Genomic DNA, 16878 nt, shown 5'->3' with positions numbered 1-16878 from the left:
AGCACAAAGCCTCATCATTGGTCCTGCAAATAGCTACGGCAATGGTGTTCTTTGTCTTCTGTTTTCAAATGTCTATATACCAAATGTGGATGCCATGTTCAATTCTGCTAACAAAACATCTTCTCTATTTTGGAAATTTGAATTACATCCTCCATCTTACTCCTTTTAATTCCACTAATTCTTAAAAAAAAAATATGGTTAATTTAGCCTTTACATATTATTTACCAATGTATTGTTACTTTAAATTAGTTCATTGTGTTTTAAATTATTTCTACAAATAAAAACACTTGATTTGCCTGAGTTTCTTTATAAAGGAAATGCAATGTAATAACTGTTGTGTACTATAGTCTCAAAAGGTTGTTTTTCAGCCTGAGGCAGAAGATGGGCAGTGACGGTGCTGTCCTGACTGCAGTGTGGAGTTCATTTCTCCACAGTGGGGTCAGAACAGAGAGCCTCCAATGAGATTGGCAACCAGAGGGTCCACTGAGTGACAGGATCAACAATCGTCCAGACAGAGAGCACACTGGTTGCAAAGAAAAGCACTGAAAAACAAACACAAGCAATATACTAAAATGTAGGCAGACAAAAAGTGTGTGTTAAAAAGAAGATAGGAAAGCTGTACATTCTGAAGAAAGTTAACCAGGCATATGGCATGCAGCTATCGCACAATAAACTCCAGACTGCTTGCTAGACAAGCAGGTAATTTATAGAACTAAAGCAGCTGTAGAAGGTTTTGCTGATGAACAGGAAGTGAGTGTTGAGTTCTTCCTATCCCTGTGTAACTGTCTGAACATGTGGCAATCACACGCACTGTGAAATGTAAACAAGATGATCTACTTTTTTAAGTACTTAAGCATTAAAAATCAGTCTTTGAAGCCATCAGCCTGTCAGCAAAAATGTTATCCAGAGTCCAATATCCTCCATTAACTACCAGTTTTATGAGGTTTTTATTGCTCTTTTTCCTGTTTAAGATGACCAATGACTCTTAAAGTAATTTGAAAAAAATGATGCAAGATGGGTCGTATCAAAGAGAATAATGTCTGTTTGATTAAAAGTATCAGTATGGTTTAATGTGTCCGTGTCCCCAGTGGTCCTCTATGACCGGGAGCTATTAGACTTCCATCTTATAGTGTGCATTTACTCTTCTAACCACTCATTAATACTAACATGATTAAGGCTGAAGAGCTCTGAAAGTTCTGATTGACTGATGACTTTCAAGACTGTGATGAGTTCCTCTCCTCCACTCATCTTCTGTCCTCTGTGGACTTGTCTTGTCTTCTCTTCTTTACTCTTTGTTTTGTTGCTTCCTTATTTTGTCTTCCAACTTTTTTCTCTTTGTTCTTTATTTTCTAATTTTTCTTAATTTTTTTTTGTTGTTCTGGTCCATCTTCTATTTTTCTCTTTTTAACCAAGCCCTCATCTCAACTCTTAATCTTCTCTGTACTTATTCATTGTCACATTGTCCTTTCTCCCCTTGTCCTTTTCTCTTTTAACATATGTTCTCTTTCTGCCCTACGTTACTTAATGATACGAGGAGTGAAGCAGGCAGGACCCAAACGCAGATAACACTTATAATACCTTTATTTCAGGGGCTAATATATAACATGGACAAACAAAACACTCCACGGAGAACTCAGTCACCAACAAAAGACGAACCAACACTGAACACAGGAAGAGACAAGACTAAATACAGGGAGGGGTAATCACAAGACGAGAAACAGCCGGGCAGGGGAGGAGAAACACAAGGGCCACAGGTGAACACAATCAGACAACTAGACACACCAGGGAAACTAACGACAGGAGGAAAAACACAGGGAAAAGGACCAGACAATAACCCAGGAGGAAAACATGACAGAGAGAACAGCAAAAACACCCAAACCTAGACATAGAAACGTGACATGACATGAGAATCGTGACAGTTTATCTTTTTTGAGAATTAGTTCTTATTTTATTTTATTTATTTGGGTCTACAACAGATGATACCAATGTTTGTGTCAGTAAATGTGTACTAACAGAGGCGGGGGTGTGTGTGGAAATAACGGGGACAGAGCTGGCTTCTGTCAGACGATCAGCTGTGCAGCTTCATCACAAACGGACGTCGCTTCNAAATATATATATATATATATATATTTATATATATATATATATATATACATATATACATACATAGCTTGGCTGAATGTTAGTTAATGTGTGATCACATGCTTGTAACATAACTTTGGCACAGTAAGAATGAGTGGCTGGGATTATAAGGAATGCCGTCTAATAACTACTAAGGTAAAGGAGCTGTTCTACACAGGCTTCGCTCTAACTCATTAGTAGCTCACAATGCAGTCACATTCACATGTAGTTCCAATGCAAAGTATGTTAATATTGCTCAAAGGATGTATATATATATTTGACATGGTCTGCGTAGGCAGAAACTTTGACACCAAAGTGTGAAGAATAGAGAAATGCTCTGCCTGATCAACACTGACACATGCACCTTTCCTCCCACTTAAATGCTATTGGTTCACAGTCAGGAAGAAACTGGACCTTGGTTGGTGTAGATGAGGCTTTGGTTTACCTCAGAGAACAACATACTGTTTTTGCAGGTTACAAGGTCCAATTTAAATGTACAGACTTAATGAAGAGATAATATCAGGTATTCACAGGTTTAGATATCTCAATATGTATTAGAACATCATATTAGTCAGACACTAACATAAACACTTTCTTCAGGTTGGATGATTGATGCAGACAGTCGGCCCAAGTTCAAGGAGCTGGCTGCAGAGTTCACTCGGATGGCTCGTGATCCCCAAAGATACCTGGTAATTCAGGTAGGTCAATCTTTGGGACATACCTCAAATATCAGGATATCATGACATTCTTTCGGTTCTATGCGTCCAAAATACAGAGTAGTTACCTTCAAAGTGAAAACTGGCCAGTTTTCGACTGTGCTTGTTTTGTATTAATGTATACAAAGTTTAAATTATATTATTTTCTATTACAAATTACATTTTACTTTCCTCATTCCTTTGTAAGAAAATACACTAAGTACTTATTTCACTACCCGTGTGTAAAACTTTAAACGATTGAGCCAGCCTGAAATTAGTCGACAGATAAAGTAACGCAAAGTGCATCATTAGAAGAAATCAAATAACATTACACATCAATTAAGGTGAATGTTTGAAATATATTATGCAAATCAGGATGCAAAGGGCCTCAAAGTTGACACTTATCTACACACAACTTTATTCAGGGTGACGACCGAATGAAGCTGCCCAGCCCAAACGACAGTAAGTTCTTCCAGAGCCTCCTGGACGAGGAGGAGCTGGAGGACCTGATGGACGCTGAGGAGTACCTGGTGCCGCACTCCTACAACATTCCACCTCTGGCATACACTCCCCGAGCACACATGGACTCTAACAAGGTATCGTCTTATAATAAACACTGAATAAACTTCAGTTACTGATGTATAATCCATCCTATGCATTCTGGCCCAAATAAGTATGAATATTTGGACAAAATGGAACCCCTGTATTAGGTCTCATATTGTAACAAGTGAGATTTCATTTATGTTTTTATTATAAAGCGGGTAAAGAAGCTATAAGAATACTGTCAAAGTATCACAAGGCTCAATCTACGGAAAAAGACCCGGAAACACTGACCAATCAGAGGGGAGCTTAAAGATACAGATATTCAAAAGTATTGTTCCAGCCCAAAGGGTTAATTCAGGATTAGTGTCGTGAAAATAATTTGTTTTTCCAATACTGAAGCATGTAAACATGTTTTACTAGTTACCCAAAATGTAGCCAGACATTTTTTATTGTCATTTTACATTACATGTTTGACTATCTTTTTCTTTTGATTCTGGCAGCAGGGTGACTATCATGATGGAAAGAAGACGGTGTAAACTCAAAGTAGTGATTCAGAACATTTAGATGTTCCCTAAAGTGATGTGGAAATGAATTTTCTCAGCATGTACTTCAGGACTCTCCTGTTGAAGCACAAACGATTGAAATCTTAAAGCAGAACTCACACAGCTTTCTAAGTTTCACTTTCATCTCCCTCTTTCTTTCTCCGTGTGTTTCCTTGGTCTAATTCCATTGTGAAACTATGGTAATTGTCTTCTTCAAAATTGGTGTTTACAGCAATATTCCCTCAGTTCTTTAACTGTTCAACTGTTCAAACGTGTCCGTCTATCTTTGGACTTAAATCTATTACAAAACCAGTCACACAGCCAGGCAACTCAGCCATTTTGTATTCCAATATCCCCCCCTGTGTTTGTGTCAGGATAAAAACGCCTGCCGAATGCCAATGCGAGACAACTCCAACTCTGTTTGGTGCATTTCGAGGGGTGACAGATGACTTATTTGCATAAAACTGGTAAATTTGTCCTCCACGATTTGGCGTTTTTCTATTCAGGCTGATACTAGATTATTTTTGATACAGTTGCATTAATCCGCATAAATCATGGTGATTAGTTTAATGAAATCAATTATTGCCAAAGAAAGACAATGTGATTTGTTAATACCCATCCACATGTCAAACAATTACAGTTCAGAATTTGCAAGAATTATAATTTTAAAAAGACTGCATCGCGATTAATGGCAAGGTTAGTCGTGGTGTTACAACCTCCACAGTAGACAAGGAGCAGCCATCCTGTGAGTCACCCATACTACACATCAGTGACTGACCCATCTCTAATTTGTGATAAAAGGCTATGTGGGTCCGTATCCCTGTTGAGCCTGTGGCACCACTTTCTCGTGCCATGCAGGATGCCAATGAATCATCAATAATAAGGGAACCTGATGAATAAATTAAGAGGAAACGTTTGATCAGAAATGGGATTTTAATCTGCCTATTCATTCACCGACCAGTAATCCACAAACGTTTCCCCTCTTTGTCTTTCATTTAGTATGTAAGTGGAAATAAGTGCCACAGGGGATTTTTGATCTGCTCAGAGCTCAGGGGGCCATGCAGAAGAAACTAAGAAAGGGAATTTGAAACAAAAAACTAACTTTTTCTGGAATCGAGGGATAAAAGATAAATCCGAAAAAGCACCCAGTGAGGTTCTACAAAAGAGCCCCTTTTTTGTTATGAGCCTAGACACAAATGCACACAGCACGGCAGGGCCGATATGGCTACTTTAAGACTTTGCTGCATGGAGCCTTTTAATTAAAATCCTTTTAATTAAATTGTCCTTGGCAGTCATGCTGCCATATCACTGTTTGGCACTGCTGTTTCTCTCCCCTGCCTGTCACATTGAAATATTACAGATGAACAATGGTACAAGGAATGTGTCTATTGTATGGACTTTATGCACAAACACGTTTTATTATTAACAATGCCTTCTATGGTATGTGTTAATTGCTTATTTTATTGCAGTACATTGTATGTTTGTTTGATTGTTCAATAACCTGCTCTCAGAACCATTGTAGATCAAAGACTGGAAAATACAACATGTATTTACTTACTGGCAAATAAGCTGAACGTTGACAATTAATAGAAGAACAGCAAAAAAAAAAACTTTGCAATAACTCCCCACTGTCTCAAGGTTTGCTTTGGCGTGGTTCATGGCTATTCTTGTTTATTGTGACATCCCTGTCCCCTCTTTATTTTTCCCCAGAACCAGTATGGCTACCAGGACCCCAGCTACAGCATGGAGGACATTATGGCCACCCTCCCCAGAGTGGTCTCTGTACCTTCTGTCTCTGGGGTCTGCCTCCCACCACAGGACCAGTCGTTAGGGGGGCAGATTGGTGTTGGATTCGGCCGCGGTAACCTGGACGACCCTCGCTGCAATGGAACCCTGAGGAAGCAGGCCTCCCCGAGGTCAGGCAACCTCGTGCCGGGCTCAGCGCTCACTGCTGGACAAGGTAAAGACTGAAACTGATCCATATTGAAATAGAAACAGTATTATAAAACCAAGACATAGGTTAATTGAGCTGTTGGAAATGTCTTTCATATATTTGATGGAAGGCTTTAGAGTTTTAATCGATTTATTTTAGAAATTTGACTAAAGTTTGTATTCGGAAATGTTTTGGTAATCAATAAAACACTTAGTTCTGAACAATGTTGTGAAAATTGCCTTTGCTTGCTGATCCACTCTCCTGCATAATTTTAACATTTCCCAATTATATTCCTCTTTACATAAGCAATGTATTTGCAACGTAAACGCACAATTAATTCTTAATGGATTAACATAGTCTCATGGCACTTTCCTAAAACCAATACTTTTTTTGTGTGTCATGCGGGTGTGATGTCAAAACAGCTGGTATACGAAAAAGCTGACTTGTTGTCGACAATTCAGTCCACAAATAGGTTTTCTCAGGGTCAATGATTTTAAATTGAATGGATGTATTAAAACTGTTTGTTTTTTTACTATTTTAGGTTGTTGAATAACCTTTTTAGCTTATGGTGATGTTTACTATTATATTTCTTTTGTCAGTTATGAATTGTTATTTAATAATTTCAGTACATTTTTATTCATTTCAATCTTTTTTGTATGGCCCTGCATCCTACAACATAGTCTTTCTCCACACTCCCAGCGTGTCTAGTACATGCCAATACACTGTGATTACTGGTATAAGCAAATCCTTGAATTATAAATACCATCATTTGCTGCAATAACTTATCAATGAAAACCACCTTCAAGCGAGCAGACAGGCCCTCGCCCTTCTTTAACCCAACCTATCAGCTGTTCCCTCACTGTTTTTTACTGTGATGATGGATCACTTCACCAGCAGAGGATTCGGGAGATGAGCGCAAAGGCTAAGCTTGTAATGAGCAGCTGTCTGGCAAAACTGAACCACATATTACACCTCTCAGGCAGAGAAGCAGCAGCAGTTTCAGCCTCTAGTTGTGTTGAGCCTGTTTACAAGCCTTTTTGGGACCTATTTATGCCCCCTTTGCAAAATAAATTGGGTGATGAAACTGAAAATGTAACCGTACAAGCTTTACGTATTATACCTACTATACCCATTCGTATGAGTTTGTCTATTCAGGTACCGATAGTGATCTATCTACTGTCAACAGATGAATAATGAAGTGCATCTCAGGTCAATAATACCCTGTAATCAATATAATATAAAAAGCGTTTGACATTAGCAATAGCCCTGAGGGTGTAATCACAGAACAAATATAGCAGCACACAAGAATTAAATGAATGTGTTATTCTGGTTTATGGTGAATAACGTTGAAGGCTTTAGATGACAAGATAAATCCATGTCCATGATTCATGGAGATACACTTAATTAAGTATCATACTCTTTAAAAAAATCCATCATGTCTTTTTCCTTTTAAAGGTGGAGGGGAGGACAATAGTGGACAGCGTTACAGTGCCGATCCCACAGGTCTTTTAGCAGAGCGAGGAGTAAAAGGAGACAAGGACCAGGAAGGCTACATGACTGCCATGAGAGACAAGAACAACTCAGGTTGATTTGAGTTTATTTCTTTGCACATTAGATATGATAAGCAAACCCAAAAGCTACGGAAATGAATACTGTTGTATAGTTTATGACTGTTTTGTTTGTTTGCAGACTATCTCAACCCAGTAGAGGAAAACCCCTTCGTCACCCGCCGTAGGAATGGTGACGCCCATGCAGTGATTGATGGAGCCGGCTGCCACACCCTGCACATGGCTGGAGCTGCTGCTGCAACCAAGAGCCAGTCCACTCACGGGGACGATGAGTATATCAATGAGCCACTGTACCTGAATACCTTCCTCAACCCTGGGGACAAGAACGGATTGGCTGGCGCAGTGTCCATTTCTGGCCCAGGGTCCTCTGCTGCTCAATCAATATCGCAGGCGGTCAACCCATCAACGTCAAGCCACGTGGTCTCCACCTCTGGATATGTGATTCCCCCTGGCCACCTCCCCCACCAATCGTATCCATCACACACCCTGCACCCGGGCCATTCAGGACACGCTCTGCACTCAGGCATCACCAGCGGCACCATAATGTTTGATAAGAAAGGCAAGAAGGCCACTTTTGACAATCCTGAATACTGGCAACACAGTCTACCCCCGAAGTCCTCACTGCACAACCCTGAGTACCTGCAGGACTGCAGCACGCGCTTCTTCTACCGGCAGAATGGACGCATTCGCCCCGCTGTGGCCGAAAACCAGGAATACTTGTCCGAGGCCGCTATGAAAGCCGGCAATGTGTTGCCACCCCCCCCATACAGGCAGAGGAACACTGTAGTGTAGTGACCCACCTGTAGCACAATGAAGGATGAATAGAGGGAAGGGAGGGGGATAAATAAACAGTCCTCTTGTTTCCATGCAGTACTTTTCAGCCTGGGTTCTCCTTGCACCCTTCCTGGACACGTCTCTCTGTTATGTTGAACTGCAAGTCTTTTAGTTTCACTCTCAAGTTCTGCCTTGTCTTGACAGGACTACAATAACAGTCACTGACAGCCTCACTTGACTTTTTTAGCTCTATCCATGAAAGCAAGTAGACACGTTTTCAATGTTGGTTCCATTGTGGAACACACTGTCCTGCCATCCCAAGTATCAGAGAGGCACAACAACAACACAATGAAATAATTGAAATGTTTAATCAGAAAAAAAGGAGACATGAACTGAGGTTAGCCCAAAGAGAGAATTATTGCCCTGACCTTTCATGCTTTTCTTTGTACACCCATTAATTACAGTTCACCATGTGTTTCGTTAGCACATATTTCACCTATAATGATGCACACATTGCTATTGTGTGCAATCTATACAATGACACACGCACATGGCGTTGTGTTGTGACTCACCAGCAAACCCTCAGTCAAGCAGAAGAGCCCAGATGTGGCTTGCATGCATGTCCACACGCTTCTCTGAATTTTACATGTTGCTGCACCAGTAATGGAAGTCAAACATTTATCACACACAGCTCATATCATACCCAAAACATGTTAACATGCCTGGAGCCTTGACACACCAATAATATCCATACATTCATTCATAAGTATATACATGCATACTGACAGATAAGCTCGCTGGCACTGGAAATATATTCTGGAGGAGAAGCTCAATTGACCTTGTGCTGGAACACAGAGTTTGCCAATAATGGCAGTCAGTGTTGCAGTGCAGGGAAAAGGGTGAACAGGAAAGTAAATGTCACCACAGTTTTATGAAAAACTGATATCAACCAAGTACCTGGTGGAAAGCATTCTGCAGATTATTGGCATAGCTAGGCTGGGATTTATAAGGTTGTTCGCTCCGAAGACGACGCTGAACTTCCCACGTCACTCTTGTCCCCCTGTCATCCACAACCAGCACACCATCCACTTCAATATTACCTTCATAAGATCATTGTAAGCAGCATTGTGACTGATGATACCAATGGTGTATGCAGTGTCATGGTATTGACATATATTTCAACAGGGAAAGGAGAGTGACGATGGTGAATATAAACGAAAAAGAATACGCTTTTAGAATCGTGATCAGAGATTATTTTCATTTTTTTTCTTTTCCATCAGGGATCTGTTTACTTTGTCTCTTTTTCTTAAACTAACGCAATGAGCACAGACACCAAGCCACAAATGAGCAACGTAGTTCTGGCAATGAGGCTCACCCTGCAGGGCTGTAAATAAGCCAATTACATGTCATTACAAGACTAATCAAATCCTGGAAAAAAGCTCTGTGGACCGAGCTGAGACATAAAATTATGAGTATAAACTTGTTGGGGGGGGGGAACCTCTGTGTGTTCATACTATTGTTTGTCAGAAAAACTGAAAATTAACTTTGACCAAGTAGTCACGACTACCTTGCTCTGTCTCTCAGCGCTTGGAAGTGGAACAGGGAGAGAGAGAGAGAGAGAGAGAGAGGCTGTTGAAATGGACACTATTAGAAAATGGGAAATCTTCTTTTCTATTGTTATTTGACATTTTTTGTGAGATATTATAAGTTATCACTGAATCCACTGATGGCTATAGCTTTCTGTACTCATTCAGTACTGCCGGATGCCACAGTTAACTCTGATGGACACCACTAGCATCTGTTGTCAAATGACTTTGAAGCCTAACTTAGGCTGGGGTTGATCATTAAATAGCACTTAATGCTCTGACGCATCCAAATGACTTTGCTGTTATTATCGCTCTAAGTGGCAATTCATCTTTTTTTGCACTCACAATTTAAAGTGAGATGCTCGCACCTCAGACTTTGTTTCATCAGGAATATTTCCTACAAAGGAGCATACCCACTCTTATTAATGATATGATAGTAATGCATTGGGGTTGGGAGATACAGTATCAACGATGTATAATAACAATGTATAATAACAAATGTGTCAATTGTCCGTACAATGTATACCCAAGTAGCTACTCTTTTGATATTTCTTGTTTTATAATACATACTTAATTTTGGTAATTGTATTTCTGCATCAATGTCACAAAAGCCTGATTTTCTAGTTATATAATAATTCACTAAATTAAATGGGTACTCTAGCGATTTGGCATTGTGCTTCCATAAAGTGTAGCAAATCAAATGAGACAGTCGAAAAAATGAAGTAATTTTACCTCCTACCTCCAGTTTCTAATGCAGACTTTTTGTTAAAAAGTCTTATGCCCAAGCAGATATTAACCTGATGAAATCATTGTTGATATCACCTGGCTTAATTGTTTTCAATTTTAGAAAGTTCCCTCAAAAGCTTCAGCACAAATTGTTCTCCGGTTTTCTTTCATAAGAACAGATCATGATTGGTAAATTAAACTTGACGTGTACAATTGTTGGTGTGTACCAAAAAACGATATTTCCATCTATAAACAGTTTCTCAATTGAATGCACAGAACATATTTGTAATAATAATATTGATCTACACATGCCCTTATTTCAGATTGTATTCATACCGCCCACCCTGAGTATTAGGTGATAATGTCATGTATTTGGAGACCGATTAATGCCTGTGTATGTGTCACTGCTGGCATACCAATACACAACCACTGTTTCACAACCTTGTGCCTCTACATTGAAAATACCAGGCAGAGGGAAGGTTCAGTTCAGCAGTGTTGATGACTTCATGTCCAAAACACAGATGTCACCCTGGCACAGTGTTTCTCCCCCTTTCTCAGGTTTTATGGGGAACAATAATCATTCAGTTGAGCTCCAGCTGAGACACAAGTTGCCACATTAAAATGGGACATCAAACCTATTGAAGAAAACATATAATGGAAGATAGATTAGCACCCTGATACCACAGTAAACACACTGCTGAAATGTGCAAATGTGAATTTTATAGGTGTGAGGAGATGGTTCTTGAAGTCAGCTCGCTGTTAATTATCATTGACATTGCTCGGTTGCTAACTTGATTAAGCTGTGTTCATTTGCTCTGATGATTTCATGTATGTATACTGTCTTTGTGTAAATGTCTGTCAGCATCCTCTCTATGTGTTTAGATTGTTAAGGTCAGTATGTGTAGTTTATTTTTACCATCACCCATTAGGTATAAGTTGCAGTGCTTGTAGACTACTTTTGGGCCGTTTGTTTAAGTGCAATGACAGCAGTGGATAGTCACCCAAAGGCATCGTAATGGATCTCTATGGAAAAATAAAGCCAATCTTGTGAAGTAGAAAACCTGCTGGTGCTCTCAGTATCGGAGCATCACAAGGGGATTTTAGCTTTTTGAATGCTAATTCATCCACTTTCCCTTTTTGTTCTTTTGGGAAATCATGTTACCCGACATCTCACCCAGTGCACCAGCTGAGAAACCGTGAACGGCAGGAAATAGGTTGTAATCCTGCAGCGGGGCTAAAACTAAGGCATTAGCATTCTAGAAATGTTACCAGACCAATGCATCAATGTTACAAAAGCTAGCAGGAGAGAAGGTGCAAGTGCACTGTAACTGGCAGAGGAGACCAGAGTAGATTGCCATCCTTTCCTTTTTTCCTCAGAGGTGACTGTGAATTGTATGTAGCAAACACTGTTCAGCTGTACAGAAGTGGAACCGAAAAGCAGCTATGTGTGGAGTGAACACGAACAAAGACTAAAACAATCTGGAGGTGAGAAGTGATTTTGGTCAAATGTTAACAGGAGTCATAGTTTCATGTGAAAACATATTATATTATGTGTCAAGGTACAGAAAGTCTCACAGGCACAGTAGTTATTTAAAGGAGCACAATAACTCCCTTTCATGACTAAGTAAACTGGCCTTATAGTAACAGCTATCGTTTTTTATTCTGCATCCACTTTTGTTTTGGGTTTAAATATATTTCAAAGAAATGTTGTTATTAGTATTGTAAATGGTGTTGTTTAAACTCTTGTGTTTGCTATTCAGGGTATCACATTGTCACAGCAGATGTTTTATTTTTAATATGCAGTTTGAAGGTTTCATTATCTCAAGTCTGTCATGTTCTCTACTTAACGTTGAAGCCATTCCTAGCTATGTCCCAAGTCAGGGGCTCTGTGTGCCATCCACCGTCTGAAGTTCAGGCTGAACCTACACAATTAAACTAGTTTAAAAATGACCAAAACTAATGGCTGTTCAGGTGCATATTGTCATCTTAACAACTTATTTATTCTGCAAGTTTTATCAAAAAGCTGCCCTCAGAAGACCTATTCTCTTTGTTCACTCCCTAAAATAGATTGTTCAATGGTTTAGTAAATGTGATTTGATGTTGAAGACCTCAAATTATACACCAGGTGTGTCCTTCACGAAAAGGGATGCCTGACAGACCTTGTTGGACCACCAGGACAGATCCAGCCAAAAAATAGGCACTAAAGAGGGTCCAGCTGAACTGGGACACAGCCATTGTGTTTACAGAGTGTGCTCTCTTTTACTTTTTGTAAGCTTTGTATTTACATCAAGAAGACTTGTATTCAAAGCATTGGTTATATCTATCCACCTGTGGTCTAAATGCTCCTACTGTATTGGATCAACCCATGTTACATTTCAGATAACTTCAATATAAAATCCTCATTAATAGCTTTGGTCAATACATCATCAAAAACATTTTTTTTAAAGGGAAACTATAATGCAGCTCACAAACACATAATGCTAACATCTTTAAAGAATCAGACTGTGTATGGCTGTCATACTTCATATTTGACACTGATTAATATGCATATTCTACCATACCATGATAACTGGGGTCGATGGCAGCGGTTGAGAAAGCACAGTTTACAATGTATTGAATTGATGTTAAAAGTGTAAAATGGAAATAATAATTGTCTTTTAACCCAATGATAAAGACATTCAAATAATGGGTCACCGGATAGTTCTACCATTGTTATACAAATAAAAAAAATAAAAAGTGGATAGTATTTTTATAGGTATGTAAAGGGTGGCCAGGTGCATCTGTAAATAAGACAATGATGCTTCTTTTCCAGATTTCTTTGTTTTCCTTGCATCATTTGATTTTTGGTGGTCTACTGTACCTTTTGATTTGGGGAATATCTTTTCTGTATGTATATAAATATATATACAGTAAATATATAGATATATATATTCTGTAAATGTAATTTGAAGAGTGAACTCTGATTTAAAAAAACGCTTGCAGGGTCTTTTGTCACGCCCACCTCATCGATTCCCCTGTGATTTTGTGACTGTGTTTCTTAGCACAACTTGGTGGATTTTGTGTTTCAACCTCTGCTCCTGCTCACTTTGTAGGAGTAAAATACTAGGTGTATTATAACTCCACTTTCCTCCATGCTTCTCTCAGTATTATACACATCTTGAGATTTTTTGTTTTGATTTTGTACACTCTTACGATGCTGTTGCAATACTAATGAATATTCCCTATTTCACCCACTTTTCTCTCAGCCTTTCCTAAACAATGTTATTAATCCACCAGTGTCACTTTACACCTTGTGTTTTAAGGACCTATACTATGTTTCCTTGAGTAGTTTCATTTTCCATTTGCACTGAGCTCAGTCATTGTTTACTTTCAGATGATATTAAGCTCTTCATCCATGTGGGGCAATACTGATCGAATGGTGTAGCAATATCATGTTACAGTCAACAGAGTCATTTAATGATGTATGAGAGGCAAAATGGACAGTTTGCATGGGCTGGACTGATCATTTAAATTACTGATCAATGACTTTGCTTGTACAGAAGTTAGTACGCCAACTATTTTCGACTTCATTCGGACTTGAAATGTTCAATATTTTTCAGAAGTCACAGTTTAACTAGAAGTGAATACATCTTTTTCACAGGATCTTTAAAGGACTTTGGGATAGAGTTTGCCAAATTGTCATCTGATTTTATATCTGATGTGAGGACTGGCGCCAAGATCATCATGTTGAACCTGTTTCTTTGTGGCTCGTGATCAAGCAGTGCATCATAATACTAATGTCAAGTGTTGCTGATGCTCAGATGCTGAGGCTAAATGGTTGGTTAAAGTTACTATGTAAACCTGTCTGGAATAACGTTATTGCAGGAAAACTGTACGAATCCACAATTTTACAATTTAATGATGTGGTAAGTTCTAATTGATATTTCAATTGCAGAAGAAACATACTTGTGTTTTTTCTAAAAAGCTGAAAATGCTAGAGACTTAACCAGTAAGTCTAAAGACATTTGCTGCAATGTTGTTTGAATTAGAGAGGATTTCTGCCAGCATCATCTTTGGATTACATACATTTTGTCATACATCTTATTTGATATATCACCTACAGGTTGCTAGGCCTGAATTACACTTACTATTGAATAGTGTTAAGGCACTTGCACCGATTATTTGTGTGGCAGTCTTGACAATATCCAGCATTTAAAAATAATTTAGTAAGATGATCAGTTTGGCAAGCGTCACAAAAGTCCATGTGTTTGTTCAAAAGTACATTTTGAAGAAAGAATATTCAATTGTAAAAACGTTCATGAATTATCATTGCTTTTTATCAACTCATCAGAATGACTGAGAAATAAGTTTTATAGAACATACCTTGTCACATATTACCAGTTTAAACGATTTTCTTCACTGGTTAATTGACACATTTCCCAAGCTAGAACATTGAAATATGTATTCCCTCTGTTTTGTTACATGAATCTGTCAAAACTATATTTTTAATTCAATATGAATAAAGATCAGTCAATATTTAAACTTGGATTGTTCTCATTTTTTTATGTTGTGTTATAATGAAGTGTTGTGCCAGAAACACCCACTCTAACATCCTATTGATTACCATCATGATCACTTCAAAGGGTCATTCCAATTATAAAAATTGACAAACCTTTTTTAACAAATTCTCCACTCGAATGTAATTGTAGTTTTGCTCGAACAGCTGAAGTGATACATTCAGAGTTTCCATCCAATGTTTCCTTCAAACTGTGCTTGGCTTTACTGTGGCCATCTGTCTGCATTTGCCTCTAGATGGGATATAGCACTACTTTCAATTCAGCCCTTATTTTTAAGAGCCCTTTACAACTCCTTACTTCAAATGTCAGCCCGTTCTCGAGTAGTTCAGCCAAACCGTGGGAGTGTTATGTAGCCTGTAGTCTCAGCGTGACATCTCCATTCTGCCCAGATGAGGCCTGGGCTGCAGACATCTCTCACCATTCAGCAGAACATGCCTTTAGGTCAGAAAGAGCAAGGAGTCAGATGGTACCAAATCTCCACAGCCATCAACACAACCTCTATTCCCCAGCCAATCTTTTCCACATTAAAAGCTGGTCACACTCACACACAGGCATACACGTGCAGGAAAATCACACAGAAGCACCGATAATAAAGTGTCATTACTTATGACACTTGCTCGTGCATGATAGATGCGTCTCTTTTTCAGCTGATGACATTTTATGGCATTATCATAGGAAATCCAATAACGAGATCGGCATCTTCGAGCCTTTGCCCCATGCAAAGTCAAATCACTTGCCTTTAGATGGTAATAGAGTTTGATCGAAACAATCTGTCACTGCCTGTGCTCTCACTCTCACACGCCAACCTCCCTTGACAAAGTGTATAGATTTTTACCTGATATGAGGGATGATCGGCACAGCTGAATGTAAATGAGTTCAAATGTCTTTAGGTGAATCGATTGACTGACACTTTTCGGCAAATAAAAGTGAAGGCTGTATTTGACAGTGCATTAATCTTTACCACAACACCTCTACAGCACAGCAAAACCATATAACTGTCTACATGTTTCCACGTGCGGCTATGCAGTATGTGCTGATATAAACACTTCCAAAGACAGAGGTTTTATAATTGCCTGTGAGCCAGAACCGCAGTTTCGCTTGCTCCAGCGAAAAGTAATTTCCCCACAAATGCCAGTTGGTGTCATGTACGTACTGTTCTCTCCTACTGCAGTGTTTGCTGTCTAATCCCAGGATAGTGAATTGATTGTCACAGCAAATAAGCTGTACAACCTTTGACATAGATGATACATGCTGTACATAAAGAAGTTACTCATTGTGCAGCAGTTTCATACAATTTCATCCTCTCATCTAACACAATCATACTGTAATGTTATGATTTACTGTGACAGAAGAGTGTAACACCAAAGCTCTAAAAGTTGTTTTGTCTTGTTCACACTGTTTTGGCATCACTATCTCTTTTTCTCAGAGAGCCAGTGGTGAGGGTGGCTGCATCTAAATCCCAGCATGTTGGCAGTCTCTGATTGAATGGACTGTACAAAGCCTGCTAAGCAGTGTTGTGATCCCCCTTGAGAGCCTTCATTATGGAACAGCATATTGGATTCTCTTCACAGGCTGCCTGCCTCTGGAGGCTACTATCTCCTAAAGGAACGGACATACACACAAACCGTCATATAGACAACATGTAGACAACCAAGTAATAAATCATGCCTCAGTGAATCTGGTCTCTTAAAGTGCAAACACGCTGCTGCCAGTAGGCTATTTCACATGACCTCTACAGAAAGTGGTTGGGTGTTGGTGCACAGTCATCAGGGCCGCCCCTCCGTACAGGCCAATCACGCAGCCATGGGGCCCCGCCTTGCGCAGGGGGCCCCGC

The 16878-nt window shown here is 39.3% G+C and overlaps 1 protein-coding gene across 1 annotated transcript; it reads left to right on the top strand.

Annotated features, from left to right (window-relative positions):
- Nucleotides 1-2726: 2726 nt before the first annotated feature.
- Nucleotides 2727-15009, top strand: LOC104962742 (receptor tyrosine-protein kinase erbB-4-like). Its single transcript, XM_010791236.1, has 5 exons — nucleotides 2727-2819; nucleotides 3242-3412; nucleotides 5612-5861; nucleotides 7290-7418; nucleotides 7524-15009. The coding sequence occupies exons 1-5, from the start codon at nucleotides 2727-2729 to the stop codon at nucleotides 8192-8194; spliced, it is 1314 nt and encodes a 437-aa protein (XP_010789538.1). The 3' UTR covers nucleotides 8195-15009.
- Nucleotides 15010-16878: the final 1869 nt, after the last annotated feature.

The sequence above is a fragment of the Notothenia coriiceps genome, unplaced genomic scaffold, assembly GCF_000735185.1.
Source record: "Notothenia coriiceps isolate Sejong01 unplaced genomic scaffold, NC01 NC01_scaffold00035350, whole genome shotgun sequence".
NCBI lineage: Eukaryota > Metazoa > Chordata > Actinopteri > Perciformes > Nototheniidae > Notothenia > Notothenia coriiceps.
Note: the sequence above shows the minus strand (reverse complement) of the source record. Positions and strands in the feature narration are given on the sequence as shown.